General features: G+C 43.3%; 1 protein-coding gene and 1 long non-coding RNA gene across 7 annotated transcripts; both read right to left on the bottom strand.

Annotated features, from left to right (window-relative positions):
- Positions 1 to 4,734: 4,734 nt before the first annotated feature.
- On the bottom strand, positions 4,735 to 9,095 carry LOC127308187 (serine/threonine protein phosphatase 2A regulatory subunit B''beta). Its single transcript, XM_051338948.2, has 11 exons — positions 8,582 to 9,095; positions 8,392 to 8,497; positions 8,090 to 8,189; positions 7,907 to 8,012; positions 7,728 to 7,818; positions 7,495 to 7,636; positions 7,232 to 7,379; positions 6,996 to 7,105; positions 5,963 to 6,119; positions 5,758 to 5,883; positions 4,735 to 5,657 (listed from the first exon to the last, which is right to left on the bottom strand). The coding sequence occupies exons 1-11, from the start codon at positions 8,963 to 8,965 to the stop codon at positions 5,517 to 5,519; spliced, it is 1,611 nt and encodes a 536-aa protein (XP_051194908.1). The 5' UTR covers positions 8,966 to 9,095; the 3' UTR covers positions 4,735 to 5,516.
- A 3,625-nt stretch (positions 9,096 to 12,720) lies between these two features.
- LOC127308185 (uncharacterized) lies at positions 12,721 to 17,212 on the bottom strand. Of its 6 annotated transcripts, none has more exons than XR_007856335.2 (6): positions 16,718 to 17,212; positions 16,340 to 16,489; positions 15,351 to 16,167; positions 15,109 to 15,261; positions 13,354 to 13,387; positions 12,721 to 13,167 (listed from the first exon to the last, which is right to left on the bottom strand). It is a non-coding gene; the product is annotated as an uncharacterized lncRNA (long non-coding RNA). The 6 variants fall into 6 exon arrangements; XR_007856334.2 differs by having other exon boundaries at positions 15,960 to 16,167; XR_011746866.1 differs by having other exon boundaries at positions 15,109 to 16,167; positions 16,718 to 16,998; positions 17,069 to 17,212.
- Between the last annotated feature and the right edge of the window lie 311 nt (positions 17,213 to 17,523).

Here is a 17,523-nt window from a genome sequence, read left to right as displayed (position 1 = left end):
CAGCTCCCAAGCTATACGCCAATGCCTGGCCACAGATGACGCTGTCACATCTTTACATAGATGGCCAAAAGGCATGGCTTTACTTGGTCGCAATGAACAGTTTGGACAAATTGCCTGGTACATAGCTACTCATATAATTGTTGAAGCATTATTAATTGTAATGGTGACAAGCATATTGAGCTGTCTGTTCTGTCAGCTACAACAAGCACACTATATGTTTACAAGCATACATCATTTACTAGGCGATATGTTTGCTAGATTTAGATTCATTTACACCAAATAACGTTCCGGTTTAGATGACGTCTCCATGATAGACTTCTCCTTCTTTAGAGTTGTTATTTCGGACATGCCGCACCTGATTTTTTGTTGGATTTGTTGGGCTTCCCCTCTTTTGGTCAGACTTTGTTTTTCATAATTTTGTAATATATTCTGTAATAATCTAGGCTGCATGCATAGATGATGCAGATGCTGTGGTGTTAAGCTTGCATTATCCAAATAATTTTTTTTCGTGTAGCTGAACGTAGGTGTCAAAACCGTGAACAGTCAAAATACTAGTGTATTTCTTATCTCCAGAACATAGGTGGCGAAAGATGAGCGGATAACTATTGAATCACACATTTTTATCTGTATTTAATATGATTTACCTTGCAGAATAATATAAGTTCATTACCTTTTCCACAACAGACAATCATTCACATGTGACATCATTCTTACTTTACACATGGTATGGATCTGACGGCTTGGTAGTGACTGGTGGGAGATTTTGTTTCTTTACCTACATAATAGTGCAATGATTGTTTTACCCTGATTTATCCATTAGACAACGAAGTTAGCATATGCATCTGTGACTATATCTGAAGTAACTCTTGTTACTGAGACAGGAAAAAAAAACTTATGTTGCTGTCGATCAAAAGGCAATGATTGTATTCGGAAAAAAAGGCAATGTTTGTATAGGCGACTCTTGTTGACTTCCACTTTTTAGCATCAGCCATATTCTTGTTGTGCATACTACGCACCCTTGATCCTTTCCCCTGTATGCTCCACACGAAAATAGGCATAGATCCCATGGTTGGCTGGACTTACGATCTAGACCACCAATGTCGTAAATAATAATAATAAAGATAGTTCTCACTGCACAATATTTTGTTTATAGGTCTTAGTACAGAGATTGAATTAACACTTACACATGTAAACTTCCGTCAAAACCCTGCTCCTCTTAGGAAGGCGGTCTCTCTCCATGGCACCCGTCGTTTTTCGTTCATTGTCTCTTCTGTAGTTCAGTTAACTTGTAACTCTCTTTTTCTACATATCAATGAAAAGATGCACTCCTAGCCTTTTTCTCAAGAAAAAAGGTATGCTACTATGTTTCTAAAACAAGAAGAAAAAATAGATTTTAAATCGTACGCTAATTTTTCTAAGTTTTTTAGGTATCTTTTGTAACCTGGCCCTGGTGTGATGTAAGTTTAAAGTTTGACATATGTTAGACTCCCTCCAGTAATCAGAAATGGTCGCCGCCACCCCTCCACCTCCACCCTTCCAGCGCCGCCGCTGCCCATCCACCCTTCACCACCGCCCCCTCCCATGCCCTCTCCTCCCTTCCCACCTTCGCCCCAAGTCGTCTTGCGCGAGGCGGCTCCGGGCGACGACCCGAACCCAAGAAGAGGCGGCCCATCTTCCTCCTCCTGGCCGCTACCTCCGTCGGGGTCGGCGGTGCCAGCCACGTTCGGCTGCCAAAGGTAGGGGCGGTGGTGGCGCGTCCATGGACTCCCCTTCGCGCGGAGGCGGGGTCCTCCAGGGGCGGCGACAGTGAACAGCGGGTCGGGTGGTGGTGGCCTTCGGCTACTTCACCTAGATCATGCCGGGAGACGCAGTGGTGGTGTGGCAGAACTCGGCGCGGAAAGGGCGGCAGCGGGATCGCTGCTGACCTCCATCGGCCGGGTTGGAGGAGGAAGATGGACCGCGGATCCCAGCCATGGCGGCGGCGTAGGCCCCGGCCATTCCGGCTTTCATGGTGGTGATCCTAGGGTTCTTCTTTCGCGAAGATGAAGACATTCCGGTTGCCGATCTTTCTTCATCTAACCGGAGTGATGAGTTCTGAAAGGCTCCGACAGCGAATGGAACAGTGCATCTTTTGCCTGGAGTTCACGTGATCGGGTGGTATTCGGTCGCGCGCACCCATGCTTCTATTGCGACCGTTTGGTTCCGGAGGGAGCGGCGCGAAGCTCTCTTGACATCAAGAGCCTTTTGGTCCATGGTGAAGTCATAAATAGAGAATTTCATGAAGGTGGGATTGGGGGATTAGCTAAAGAAGGTTCAAGTCTCCGCGATATTGAGAAACTTATTTTGGTGTTCCGGGATTCGCAGCAGTGATATAAAAGTGGGGGCGGCAGCACATGTGAAGTTCAGAGTCCTACCTTTCAGAGTGAAAACCCAAGGTCTGACCTTAACTGGTTGTGCCTGACAATGACTTTGTTGGAGGCATTATTTTAAGAGCGGGGACTATCTTCATGGTGAAAACCTAAGATCTTTGTTTGGGCGGCGACGACGCTAGTGCACTGTTCCCTTCTTGGAGGCGTCGCTTTTGGAGAGTCTGTATTTCAGGTGTTATCTAGGGGGTGGATGTATTACTATTGCTAAGCCTAGGATACTATAGCTGGACTTTTCTTTCTTAGTTTTCTTTTATCTTTTTTGGCAATGTGCATCTATACTGCCATTAGGGTGTTGCGTTCTTGCAGAGGTTGAGTGTAATTGATATCTTTTGATATTAATATATTTCTTTTATCAAAAAAATCACGCACATACCACAACTGAGATTTTGGTGCGGCCGGGTTCTGAAAATTGGCTCTAATGCTCCACATCCATTGGCCATTAGGCATTCAGGTAATGAGTATATAAGTCACTTTTATGGCTTATTTGGACAGAGAAAACTTATGATCAATTATAGTATCGATTTTAGTATGAGTACCGAGCTGTTTCTATGAAGTTCCTATTTTTATTAGATAGAACTTCTTAATTTTACCTCTTTATGGCATTTCGTTGAAATATATTTGAAAATATTTAATGTATTATTGGCATTTCAGTTTCCTTCTCTATTACTCCCTCCGACACTTGTGGATCAGAGGCAGTAGAAACTTACTTGTAGAAAAGTTCTTAGAAATTTTCTTGACATTTGGAAAGTAATTTTTTTTTCTACCATTACCATTGCATCTTCCTGGCAAAGAAAGGATTAACCGTTGGATTAGCTGGCCAGGTCCTAGTTGGCAAGTTTACATCTTCTATCTTCTCCTACACGGCTAAGTATCTTGCGTGAGGCAACTAGAGACCATTAATTAGCACCCGTAAGGTCCTTTAGGATAAAAGCTTGACCAAAAGCGCTTTTCCCTCTTGTCTGATGACGCCAGTGTCTGTGCTACCGAGCAATCAGAACAATCATTTAGCTATATACTATTGTTAATAGAGGATAGGGATGTGATTTTGTGTGCTAAGTAAGTGCCTTTTGATTTATCACAATAACAGGTAGTAGTGGTTTGGACTTTACATGAACCTATCTATGTATGCCTTTGCTAGAATTGCAAGTTGAGTAGTATTTAACACGTTTGTGCAACATCAAGTTAATTAGTTGTGTGGTGCCAAGCAAGAGTCCCAACGGAGAAGAAAGCTTTACACTGGTGTGCAGTGCGATAAGAACTGCTCCTGCCGACTGCCGAGAAGCGTCATGCATGATATTATGTTTTTTTTCGAGAATGACAGGAGGAGAAAATCCCCACCATTTGTTGCATGTCATTCGAAAGATAACAATATAATCACAGGAGTGCACACAAAGTGTGGATACCAAGAAGCAACCTAATAAGCATATTAGGCTGTCGAAAACAACAGTCGCACTAAACACAAGTGCAAATAAGAACGGAAACACTAAGCTCCCAAATTGAAGGCATGACACACAAATGTACCACCTGACATTTTGGCTGGTTTGAATTTACGAATTGTAAGGATGGATGAAGAATCACTTTTCCCAGACAACACAGAATAGCTGCATATCTATGAGTCGAAAGAAAAAGGAGTTATTAAAACCAATCATGTGCACCGTGTAGGTCTGGTCCTTTTGATTAATGTAAAGCTAAGCAATTGGCAAAGAAATCGGCCTTTCTATTCATTTTTATGGCTGGCGTTTTGCTGTTATTATTCTCCTGTTCATGGACGCGCTTAATTTTATATGGTATCGTTGCTTACTCTCCACCGTTGTAGGAAAGATGATTGAGCGCTCGATTGCTTCTTTTTGCTCTTTTATTTTGCTTCAAAAGATGGCCAGGAGCACGTCACAGCACAGCACACCCTTCTTTTATTTTTCTTTCTGGAGTCAATCATTGGTGCATCAAGGAAAGCAAAGGCATGATCATACCCAAGGTAAGCTCGGTAGCCCAGCCACTCAGGCCAGTGTCCTTGTCTCCTCTGTCTCTCTCCCTCAAAATGCACTGCAAGTATGCAAAGAGATATGTCTACATACAAATTGCCTTGTCTGATCTGAAAAAAACTTTAATTTATTTATTAATTAATTAAAGCAAAAGAAGGTGTTAGTTAAGCAGCCCTTTGATGCAAATCCCCCGTATCTGAAAAAATAAAACTGGTGAGAGTATCAGTTGATTTGCCTACTGCTGGTGTCACTGCTTTTGTCAATACCATAGAAAAGATTTGCCACTTGGCCGTACTATCTTTCTGCACAAATGCACATCAAGGCGGCAAAAAAATGTTCACATTATCCCTCGATTGTATATATGATCTCGGTATCAAGATCCAATGCCAGTATACATACAGTACTGGTCTGGCAAGTTCAAACCTTAAGAAATTACGTATTACAACAATAACAAATAAATCCTGTGCAATATATGTTTCAAAGATTGAAAACAAAACTGTGCAGTACAACTCATTTGTTCATGTAACTACAAACTAAGCGTAGATATACAAGAGTGAAGGTCTTCTTGATGAGGGCGACCTTATTGAAAAAAGATAACATATGTCTGACTAACACTGTATAGAGGTAAGTTGTGGTTCCAGCCAGAGCCAATGCACAATCCGAACATATATGGTGATTGCATCGTCTATCTGAAAACATGCAATTCCTTGTTTGCCAGGGCTTCAGATTAATCACAAGGTGCCCTACAACAGTTTGCTTCCATGAATAACACTTGAGCAAATTACAGAAGCAAATACATGGCCAAACCCATGGGAACATGAAAGCAGCTGCCCTTGAAATTCACTGTCACGAATCAAAACTGACACTCTGCAGCAAACTGGATGGAAGTATATCTGTTTCTAGACTTGGATTAGCACTTCTCAGCAAACTACGCCAAATTTTAGATGATGACAAAAAATGCACAACTGCCTTCGCTGTAGATTCTGTAGAGACAAGATATCAAATAGTTGCTCAATACTTCACCATAACCCATTTCATTTCAATATTATTAGGGAGGTATGTTAATGCTCTGTTTGGTGTTGCCACACTCCTTAGCCCCTTCAATTTAGAAAGGAGACTCAAGCGACTCATCCCACACATCTCCGCTTGCATTTGAAGCATCTTCACCGTCTTCTTCCATCGCCAATCTTATATATTCTCTCCGAGCGAAACGATCCCAGTCAGTCAAGGATGGCTCTTCACGCATCTGCGCTTACATTAGGATAAGACATATTGTTAGCATCATGAAAGACCATTAATATCAGTGTCGTTGACGGATGTAGAATACTTGTGGGAAATTGACTCACTTGGCGGATGAGAAAGGGATCTCTAGATTCGAAAGCCATAAACTTGTTGAGATTGAAGAGAACATTGAAGAAATGGCCAGATAATTTGCACCTCCGGTAGTCTTTTATTGTAAAAAAGGTGTCATCCTGAAAAAGCAACATACAAATCAGGTTAAAAATGTTCAGGATCTCAGGGACTGCATAAAAATAGGTTAAATATGCTGACCTCAGGTCCAATCATATCAACTAGTTGACACAAGATGTCCTCAAATAGTACAGGTTCCTGGGCCATGCATTCCATGCGATGAAGTTGCTCCTCAAAAAAGTATTGTAGTTCATTGTGTGTGAGTATGTTGTTGCCATCCAAATCTATACATTTAAACCTGAAGAGAGGATAGTGGAGGCATAAGTATGAGCAATCTGTAAAATATTCAACATTAAAAGAAGCTCAAATTAGTTCACATAACCACTTGAGGTAAGCTATCATGACGAAGGGATATCTGCAAGACAAGTCTCTTTGAAGAACTACCCAGGAAGTTTTTCCCCAGTGAGACTTCTTATGATCTTAGAGTAGATTTGTTTTTCCCTATACACATGTTCTACAGATTTTTAATGAAACATCTCCCAAGTCACACATTCATCTTTTGAAACCTTGTTTGATATGTAGCCAAAGTAAAATTTAACCAAGGAGCAATTATAAATAATTCTACATAGCTTAGATTGATACTTAAAATGGTTAGTGGTGGACCCCGGAAATAGATACAGGGGGCGCCCAATCAAACATGGGTGCATTTTTCATACCATACACTTCATACAAAATGGCTCAGTTGACAGATTATTTGCCCGTTATACAAGATAAGTGCTAATATCATAGAGTATCAAATTACAACTGAAAGTTAACAAAACAACATACAAGAATGCAAGAAGACACATGCATGTATCAGGTCTTTTGCCATGAATGCAATGGGTGGTGAAAAATCATGGCATTATGGTGGAGCAAAGGCTCCTGCTGGTCTTGCCTCATGATTTTGCACAATTCTTGTCACAAAACGCAAGATATAATAGTGCTGAAGAGTAATATGTTTATAAAAGAAAAGGCATACACATGGAAGTGATGGATAAACTCACAAATGGCTTAGAATTTAGGTGATGCACAATAGAATGTGGGGCAATACAAAGAGTACTGCTAAAAATAGTTGGAGCGTTGCTTAAACTGAAGAATAAAAGTAAGTGTCAGGAAAACCACAAGATGGACCTACCAATAATCTTGGCTCGGTACTGATGATTTGTCCTCCTCCGACAAAATAAAATGAACAAAATCTTCATAACACATTTTTCCGGCAACTTTGCTTGTAAATTTCCTAGGAACCTTTTGTGCATGAATTAAAAATTATCAGTGTGAACTTAATTTCAAAGAACTTCTGCATACAAAAAAAATACTAAACTGAAGAAACTTAAACAATCTGAAATTGGTAGGGCAAAAAAGAATACCAACCTCTGAGAAAATTCTATCTACAATCCTATATGTCAACGCATGGTTTCCGTACTTGATAAGATTTTCTTTATCAATAAAGAAATCGTGGTCCGTGTCAAGCTCCCAGAACTTGCAGTATATGACGTAAAAATGTTCATACGAGAAATACCTACATAAAAATGGTAAAAGTTTGGTGTCACACAAAGTTCTAGAGAAAGGAAACTTTTGCATAAATGAGAAACAGAAGCAAGAGGGGGTGCAAAATTTTGATTTGAATGTGCCACCTTAAAACTTTATTGATATCCTCTTCATCATCAGCATGCCGCAACGCATCAAGCAGATTTCCACGCTTGAGCTCCCTAAGAGTGAGAAGGCCACTTCCAATTCGACTCAAGCAATAAAATATCCTATATACGACAGTCTCAGCTGACAAACAATGTTGTATAAGTAGAAGAAATTACAGTATGATATCCAATATTGCATTCAAATGATCACAGAATGGCATAGCTGGTTTTACCATATCTTTCCTGAAATTCCGGCGTGCTCTTCAAGAACTCCAGGCCAGGATGGTTGTCCAATAGGTCTCGAAGAAGTGGTTTGAAGTCTTCCTAAATTATTCAAAAAGGACATCAATCATGAAACAGTATCAGCACCCGTTTACGAAGTCTTCCGCTGTGGTTAGCAAAGCACACATACCTTTGTGAGGTAATCATGATTATGTTGCTTCAAAATCGTAAATACTTGGGTTTCAGTGTCCATATTCATCATATTGCTATTCACCCAGAAATCCATAAAGGCTTCCCTGGAAGAAATATCACAATGCAAAATTTAAAAATTCTGTGTGCCCTGTGCATCCAAAGCGGTCAAGTGGTAAGTTACCTTGTGACAAATCCAGTGTTATCCTTATCGATCTTTGCGAAAAGAACTGTGGTAAAGAAGGACGGTATTTTGCAGAGCTCCCTGGTAACCATCCGAAATTCTGTAGCAACAAAAGCAGAGAAAAAAAGAAGATTAGAGAGCCTCACGGATAATCTAATATGATTATGGTAGTTGACAATTTAACTCTGATCAAAACAACAAGGATCAAATGACACGAGCCGCTAGTAATCAGAACTTCTCCCAAAGGATTCAATCCGTTTCTATGAAATCATACTATATTAGAAGGAAGACATTTGACGCACCTTGAATCCGAAGACCATTGGAGTGCCCGGTGAATAGCTGCTCAACTCCGGATATGCATTGCCTCTTCTGCTCATATGGCGGCGGGCGGCCATCCCGGAAGTAGAACTGTCAAACGGCATGGACAATTCGGTTAGCTTACTCGATATAACGGTGATGATCGGTCGACGGGACGGGGGAAAGTGTTTGTACCTGCGGAATGATCTCCTTGGCGGCGCGGGCGGTGGATGGCCTGAGCGGGGACGCGGAGCGGTGGGAATGCCCGCCGCCCACCCCGCTGGGCCTCCTGGCGAGGCGCGGCGACCTGGGCGAGAGCGGCGGCACGTTGGCGCCGCCCTGCATCATCATGGACGGCAGCATCCCGCAGCCCGCGAGGCCGCCGCTGGTCTTGGCCTTCTGCGCCAGGCAGCCGACGAGCGCGACGGTGTCGGGGAGCGAGAGCCAGTGCGTGAAGAGGCGGTCGAGGACGCCGCGCAGCGCGGGGGCGCCCGGGGCCGGGATCTCCGGCGGCAGCTGCAGGAGGTCCACCTGCAGCGTCAGCGCCGACACGGCGCTCAGATCCGGCGCCGCCTCCATTTCCGCCGGCCTCGATCGCTCGCCGCCGGTCGCCGATCCGATCCGATCAGCTGGTTGGAACGGGTAAGTGAATCAGGCGCGTGGCGCGACGTGGGCGGCGAGCGAGCGGCGGTGGGGAAGACCGGCTGGCTGCTAACGGCTTGCCTCCACCATCCTCGCGCCATCCTGGCCGTCCATCTGGTAGATCTGCATAACGACGTAGCGCGGGTCAACGGCCTGGGGTGGTGAGATGGAATTGCCGGCTGATCTGCAACAGATGCACATGGCGCCACTCGAGTTCTAAAGAAGACATGGTTCTATTCTAAGATTCGTCTGGTTAATTTGCACAAATTTCATTCCAAGAACCGACGAAAATTCGTTGAAAGCAGCTAAATTTCACCAGATCAACACCGACAGACATGGGCTAAGGCGAGGGAAAAAAGAAGGCACATTATGGAGCTCACGAGGGAAGAAGTAAATCATGCTCTCGATGTGGCTAAAACATAATGCAGCGTTCATGGAAAATCAATGGCATAGCTGCATACCGTCTCGAGATGAACCAGGCCAGATGCAGTGATTGCTCACTAGTGGAATTGAAAGATGCAACGAACCGGATGGGATCTGCTAATGGTACTTCTGGTTAGAGAAAAAGGAGAAGTGGAGAATGGCAAGAACCTAAGCCAAAAATAGAGCGGATGCGAGGAAGAGGAGGGTGGATACAAGGGACGAGAGGGGAAGTAGGCCTAGAGACCACCTATAAACTCGCACCAAATGCATGCTTGGGACACATCTTTGTTCACCTCTAATTTAACTTGCATGAAAGAGATGGAAGGCTCCAAGTGAGCTCGTCTTTGAATTAACGAAGTCATCAACCGGTTAACAGTTACACCAAGGTTGCAACACACACGCAAAACACACATCGAAACCAACAAACATAAGAGAACACAAAAAGAACGCCAAGTCGAGGCACCAGCTTGGTCGAGGTTGAGGGAGCTTTGTCTTTTGTTGCACCGGAGTCAACACGACCATGTCCGCACCAACTAACCACCACCACGATAGAACTAGGGCCCAGAGAGCACTCGACGACGGGCCCAACAACCTGGCATAACTTGAGGATCCAAATAAGAGGGGGTCTTGCGCTAACGCTTCCAAGAAGGTGCATGGCGCGAGGGCGCGTCATCGTCATCGGCACAGATCGAGGTTCTGCAAATTTTTCACCCAGACCCCAAAACACCACCCCTAGGGCTCGGGCTAGGTCTAGATCAAAAACACAACATCTTGCAATGGCGTTGGGATAAGAACACCAACATCTGCTATGGCCTGACGCCGCCCTGACAGAGCTCCCTAAGGCGCTAGGAAGGCCGTCAGCAACCGCAGCACAATCGTGTAAAAGAAGCTAGGCCGATGTTGTGGGAGGGTTGCGATACCAGCGAGAGCACAAAGGGTAATCCACAAGACACTATAAGAGAAGCTTGCCCGAAGCGAGGCCACCAATAGATGCAATTTGAGGCAGAGAGATGGAGTCCATCAAATCGGACCGGAGTATCAACATCAGGACGCCTTCAACAAAGGAACGACACCCGGATGTGACGCCGTCACCGGAACTGGCCAAGACCATTCGCAGCTTTCGTCGAGATCCAACCTAATCAAACCGCTCGGTCGCCATCGCAAGGATGCAGAGCGGACATAGGAGAAATCGCTGCCGCACCACCAACCCAAGCCACACTATGACCTAGCCCCAACTAGAATCACCCGCGGGATGAACGCAGGAGCTAGCAGGCTAGGCATGTCCTGTCCCGAATCTAGGCGCCACTAGCGCTAGATCGGCGGCACCATGACAGCCATGCCATCCTAGCACACAACAACCTGCACTAGCACGACCCCCGAAGGTACGAGGGAAAACCACATCCACAGAAGAAGCTGCAGTACGAGACATGTTGCCACCCTTGGAGAGCATGCGCCGGCTCGGGAACCCAATCCTGGAATATGGCGGCCAAAACGTCAGCTACGACGTTAGAAAACCGGAAGCCCCCGAGAACCAACAAGATTCCGATACGAAGAAGCAGCGAAGTCGTGGGATCTAGGCCGGCCAGGCCCAACCCGAGCTTGAAACGTAGGCATCAATCCACATCAGGGCGGAGGGTGTCGACAACGAGCACACCGCACCCGCAGACCACACCCGTGGATCTCCCAGATCCCTACCGGGCCCACCTAGCCCAGATCTAGGCCCTCAGGGCCAAATGCGGCCGCCCCCATACGCACTAGTTGCCGGCGGCCAGAGGCACGACGAGGCGCCACCGCCGCGTCCGAGATGCCGGGCCAGATCCAGGACCGCTACGCACCACCACCACCAGGTCGAGATCCACCCCGTCGGGCCGCCTAGCGCGCAGGGGGAGAGAGGATCTGCCGCTGGCGGGGGCCACTGTGCAAAACCGGCACCGCGCGTGCTTTGCCCGGCAACTCTTGTCGGTGGGGGAGGGGGAGGGTTTTGGCTGGGGAGGAGGTGGGACGCCCCGGACGCCTCAGGGGGCGACGGGAGCGAGGGAGACCGGTTTGAGCCACCAAACATTTATCACAGTACAACGATTTTTAGCTGGCAACGTCGATCCATGGAATTACTCTCTCTGATGCAATGAATAAGGAGTATTTTTAAAAAGAAGTTAAGCTAAGTAAAATTTGACTAAACTTTTAGAATAAACTCTCAAAATCTATAATATTATAGAAAATATATTTTATAATGTATCTGACAATATTGATTTTGTATTTAAAGATGTTAATGAATTTTTTATAAGAACTTGGTTAAATTTTACATATTTTAACTTCGACAAGAGTACACCTTAGAGCATCTGTAGCAGATACCGCACAACGCTGGTGCGCTGGTGCGGTGTACTGCATCGCCTTTTTGTTGTTCGAAAAACATCACGGCAGGTCCCGTGTACCCGTAGCACAAAACCGAATATTTTGTTTTGTGGGATCTCTTCTGCCGGATGTGCATATCATGCCGCATTTGTAGATAACAAAATTTAGACAATAAAACTAGATAATAATTCTAAGATACTAGGGAAAATATAAACTACCTACATACTATGAATCTAAACTAGAGGATTCTAAGATTCATCGAAGCAATGAAGACCTCCCGGGCACTCCTGGTTTGCAAGATATCCCTGTGAATGTTATCCTAATACTCGCGACCAATTGCATCCAATCCAGTCGGATCCACAAGTAGCAATTCGTCCCCATGGTTGCACACCTGCTCCTCCATGAGCAAGAAAGCCACCTTCTTTTCGTCGTTCTCCGAAGGAAGAATTGAGAAATTGAAGGCTCAAATCAGCAGAGTTTAACCGATGGACATATGTTTTGAAAAGAGATTCATTTTTTATAAGAATTATATATTAATATCGCAAAGATATTAAGTATACCGAGCCTCTGCAACAATGCAGTGCCCTAGCGGCATTACCGATGCACATGGCAAAAAAAAAATTACACATCTTTAACAAGAACAAGAAGAGGGGGGAAGAAATAGCACAATCTCTTACACATCGATGGCGCATAATCAATGAGTGGTCCAACAGGAACAAGATAGACTGTACATGTATAAATTAGACTAGCAAAGGACTGGCGCGGCGGCACGCCGCGCCCAAAATGTGGCTAGTTAGAGAATAATAAGTGGCATTTTTAGAGTGGCATTCATATATTGATTGAATGCTAGTTCATCGGTTTTGGTCGTAGTTGTCAGATAAACCATCTATCAAGTAACCATGTAGATGTATGTGGTATATGCATGGGATCTCGTCACATATTTATTATATACCATCGAAGGTAAAGCTGAATATGCCATCCCTGGAAGTCATCGTATCCAATCACACATGGTAACCGGAGCCTAAAATCATAGAACACAATTGTTGGAAAATCTTCTGGATTATTTCTAATTGGAGGTCAATCAGTATTTAGCAAAGTCGCCTCTTCTTCGTGAGATAAAAGGAGGCTGATTTACATGCCTTTGCCAACAGTGTTGGGGATCACGACCGTTGGACTCCTTGTGAAAGGCTAGGCAGCTGACATCTATGCAGTCATGGGGCTTCTCACCTTCCTTCTGATAGAAAGCATCGATGTCTCTGTTTTGGATGGCTCTGTTTTCGATGTCGAGTTTCGATTAAACTGACTCCTCAGTGACACGTCTGATATGTGCTTCTTCTTTAATCTTCAGCCTGAACTCGTCCATTCTAAGCAAGGAAGTAACCCAGACTTAGTAAGAATACGTTTTTTGAAACTACTTTAGGGGTCATAAAGTAGCATATATTTATTGATGAAAAAATAGAGAACTTCCAAATATTGAATTGCAAGAAATCAATAATAGATCCCTAGATCTAAATAACAAAAAAAAGACAATTTCCTATGCTAATGCTCACATTTATGGCACCTTTTAGAAGTATGAAACTTGCCCTGTAGCCTCATGAAAAGAGTAGTTAGTACACTATTATAAGGGCACATGCTTAAAAAAGGAAGTAATACATCTGAGGTAACAGCTGGCTTGGAAATGATAGCATGTTACCTAGGAAAAAATATATGTTCAATGTATTGACTAAGACACATCTAGATGACGGCATGAGATACTTAGTATGCATGGTTCTATTAAATTGAATTGTGTCTATGTTGACAACGTGGAATAAGTAATTGACTTCAGAAACTCATCTAAACAGCTCGAAAACATCTTTCTAGTATTAACTATCTAAAAAAAGAAAAAAGAAAAAAAACAACCAGGGGTTACAGAACATTTAAATACCTTAACTCTGATTGATATAAAAGGATGCAAAACATGGTTTAGGAGGCTTCCATGCTGGCTAGCATAAAGTGTATGCAAACTATAATCCATGAGATTATAGCATATTAATGAATTAGTATGTATGAGAATTGTTCCTTCGCAGTACTGGGAAGTAAAATTAACTATACATTGTAAGAAACATGAATCTAAAGCAGGTGGCATGCCAAATATTTTTGACGCGTAAGGAGAAGTTCAGATATAGGAGCATCTATCTACCTTTCTCCACAAAGGCAGTATCTAAGATTATCGAGCATAAAGAAATGAAAAAAAATTATACGGGAGACAGTGTATATGAAATATAAGTTAGTGCAATATACTAATTAATAGATAAGCAAATAAAGACACCTAATCCAATATGGCTGATATAAAGTTTATGCAAACTATGTTCACAAGGCCAACACATTATTTACGAATTAGTACATATGGAAATTATTATTTTGTGGGATCATCCACTCTGATTAATATAAAATGATGCAAAGCATGGTTCAGGAGGTTTCCATGCTGGCTGGTAGAAAGTATATACAAAAATATAATTCAGGAGATCATGTAAATTCATGAATTGGGTTGCATGCAAATTATTACTTGGTGAGGTTGCAAGGTAAAATAATTTATATATTGCAAGAAATATAAGTTTAAGGGTAGTGGCAAAATAAATATTTTTGATGCGCAAAGGAAAGTTCAGATATAGGAGCATCCGTTGATCTTTAATACAAAATGCAAGTAAAGTATAGTTCGGAAGATTAGGCATACTTATAAATCAGTACTAAAATTACTCACTGTTGTGGGATCACAAGGTCAAACAAATCATACAAAACAGGAAATATGAGTATAAGTGCAATGGTATAAAAAAATATGATATGCAAGAAGATATCCAGATATAGAGGAATCGGTTTGTGTTCATCCACGGAGGCAATATTCTAAAATAAACCGGGGTAAAAAAAAGAGAGGAAAAACAACATGGGAGATGGCGTGCACAATGCAAGGCAGTTTAATATAATGTTTCAATTAATAAAGCAATCAATCATGAACCATAAAGTCTAGCTCATATAATTTTTTCTTTGTTTATTCGAGCAGTACACACAAGAACCTTCCAGTTGAATTCTCATGACGATAAATCTTTTAGATTCGAGACTTGTATATTTAAAACTTCTCATTCTGTATTTAAGCAAAAATCCGAGGAAAGGATTGTAGGAGGCATACCAAAGATTGAAGATCTAATTACATAATAATAAAAATATTTTTATAATAAAATAAGTTCTTAGGGTGATTTTGTACAACTTTGTTTTGGAAGATTTTGCTCAGCGCATCACCAAGGAAGTTAGGAAGATGAAGGAGGTCATACCAGTTTTTGCTCATTGTAATGAGAACACCAAAACGCTCCATACATCTCAGCACCAACATAGTGTAGGTGTCTTGCAAGTTAAATAGCAAATGGGCATGATTCAGTTGTTATCTCTGTTTCATATTGTTCTACTGTAATACAAAATCATCTGTGCTGTATAAAAAGAAAAAGGAAATACATAAGTTAGTTGTAATGAATTTAAGAAAAAAAGAGTATGCAGACTACAAACTGAAGTTGACTACCTAGCACAACGTGCGATGCCTATCAAATGGCTGGTCCCTAAAAAAAAGGTACAATGGTTGCACAAAAAAGTCGTATCTCTATGGAAGATGCTCATAAAACCATAATAGTAGAAAGTAATATGTTGCTTTTTTACTAAAGCAGACTAATGAAGCTTCAGATAAATAGCAAAGATGCTTTTTAACTTGTATTTACCTTGAGGATTCCCATCATTTAGAGTTACTAACCAGAGATCCCACGCAAGAGACTCATAAAAACATAATAAATAGGAAAAAAAGTAGCTTTCTGCTAAAGCACGCTGCTAAAACTTCAAGTAAATAACAAAGATGCCCTATAATTTGTATTTTTATTGAGGCTTCCATTATCCAACGTTACTAACCTTGCCCCTTTAACTGAGTAGTAGCTGATTAATAGGAGTTTGTCAAAGTAAGAGCAACCATGACAGCTAAAGCTAACTGAAGACCAACAAACCACTGGACACGCACCAAGCCAATGTTCTGTAAGAAACTAAGAATACCTTTGAACAACATTTTAGTTGGATGTTCTAATTGATCAACAGAAAGTGTAACCGAATAACAGGAACACACCGACGGTTTTAAGGAAGCACACACCTTCATTTACTCCGATAAGAAATTGTGTGAATGAGATGAATGCTCACGATAGGCAGTATACACAAGACGTCCCCAACAAATTTTGTATTCAGAATGAAAAGAAAATTTAAGTCATCAAGTCCAGGGAGTAATTCCTCGATGTTTTCTTGCAGATAAAGTGCAGCAACCAAACCATATGCCACCATACCAACTAACGGAAGAGAGATCCCTGCAGAATGACAGGAAGGCCACTGTTACCTACGAACCATAGTACTGTAGTATGTGGAATTAACCAGTCGGAAACAAGTAGGCGAAGTTGGAATGGTAAAAACAGAAGATCATGCATAGTTGTGTAACTTCTGAATCTGAAACCATGGGCAACATTTGGAATAAATACACACTGAATTTTGACGCCCTTTCTTCTTGACTCTGAAGAGGCTTACGGGGACAGCCTGCCTGAGTCGATCCAGGCCTCGTCCGTCCGCCTCGCAATTGTTGGCTCTGCCAATGTCACCGAGGAGGCCATTGCTGGGGCTGCAGATCTGCTCGTCCTGTCATGGAGATGAGCGCTGCCATGAGGTAGTGGATTGGAACTTGAGACTGTGCGAGCCATGACGGGAAATCAAGAAGAAACGTGAGTAGTAGAAGAAGGAAGATGAGCGGCAGGAGAAGAACTCGGCCGCCTCCAACGGACCTGCCATGGCTGCCCCCGTCCAGACCCCAAAGTTCATAGAAGGAACAAGAAAAAAACATGCAGAGGGGCGGAGGAACGCACGTACCTGAGGTCACACTGACGCATCGGGACATGGCGATGACGGCCGGCCGCAAGGTGATCCCCTCGGTGTTGCTCCTCTTGGTACGGCCTCCCGTTGCGTTGGCCCATCAGAGTGGCAGTAGTAGAAGTAGAGGCGCAGCCGCCGTAGAGCAGTGCCGGCGACCAAGCCCATGGCGGGGCTAAGGTTTCACGGACACACGCATACGGGCGGGCCTAGCATAGCGGTGGCGGGGAAACGGAAGAGGAGACGGCGGCGCTGGACGTGGAGGGCGGAGGATGGAGGGCCTGCACCGGATGGAAGAGGGTCAGAGTAGAGGGACACCGGAGGAACAGGAGGAAGACGACGGGGTCGTGCCTCGCTGGAGGGACGCCATGTAGTCTGCCGGAGGAGGAAGAAAATGACGGGGCGGAAGGCACCGGCCCTGGCCTGGAGACGATGGGGCGGTGGGGGAAAGAAGGAGAGAGCACGGGGAGGAAATCGAGGCAGGGGATCTCTCCAGAAAACGTCAAAGCGGTTCCTTCAGTAAAATTCTACATCCACGTATGACCAAAGAAAGCCCGACACAGACAAAGAAAAGAAAAGTAAAAGTAAACTGCAAGAGGACGGCCCAAATGCACACAACAAAACTACAGCGGTAATCAGACATAGAATTACTTACGTGTCAACCTATCATTAACCAAAAAACAAAATCAAAATTATGAGAAAAAAGATGTTTGTTACCCTTTAATATAGTAGTTATATGTTTGTTTGAATAATAGGAATCACTATTGTGCATGCAATCTATTTGGAGACTAGGGTTCTCACGTGGT

The sequence above is a fragment of the Lolium perenne genome, chromosome 6 (genome assembly GCF_019359855.2).
Source record: "Lolium perenne isolate Kyuss_39 chromosome 6, Kyuss_2.0, whole genome shotgun sequence".
Taxonomy (NCBI): Eukaryota; Viridiplantae; Streptophyta; class Magnoliopsida; order Poales; family Poaceae; genus Lolium; species Lolium perenne.
Note: the sequence above shows the minus strand (reverse complement) of the source record. Positions and strands in the feature narration are given on the sequence as shown.

Excerpts from the sequence above, each read along its gene's own strand:
- LOC127308187 (XM_051338948.2), bottom strand. The coding sequence starts at position 8,965 with ATGGAGGCGGCGCCGGATCTGAGCGCCGTGTCGGCGCTGACGCTGCAG. Across the intron at positions 7,380-7,494 it reads GATATCAATAAAGTTTTAAG|GTATTTCTCGTATGAACATT; the intron begins GTGGCACATTCA and ends ATTTTTATGTAG. Across the intron at positions 5,658-5,757 it reads ATCCCTTTCTCATCCGCCAA|ATGCGTGAAGAGCCATCCTT; the intron begins GTGAGTCAATTT and ends ATGTAAGCGCAG.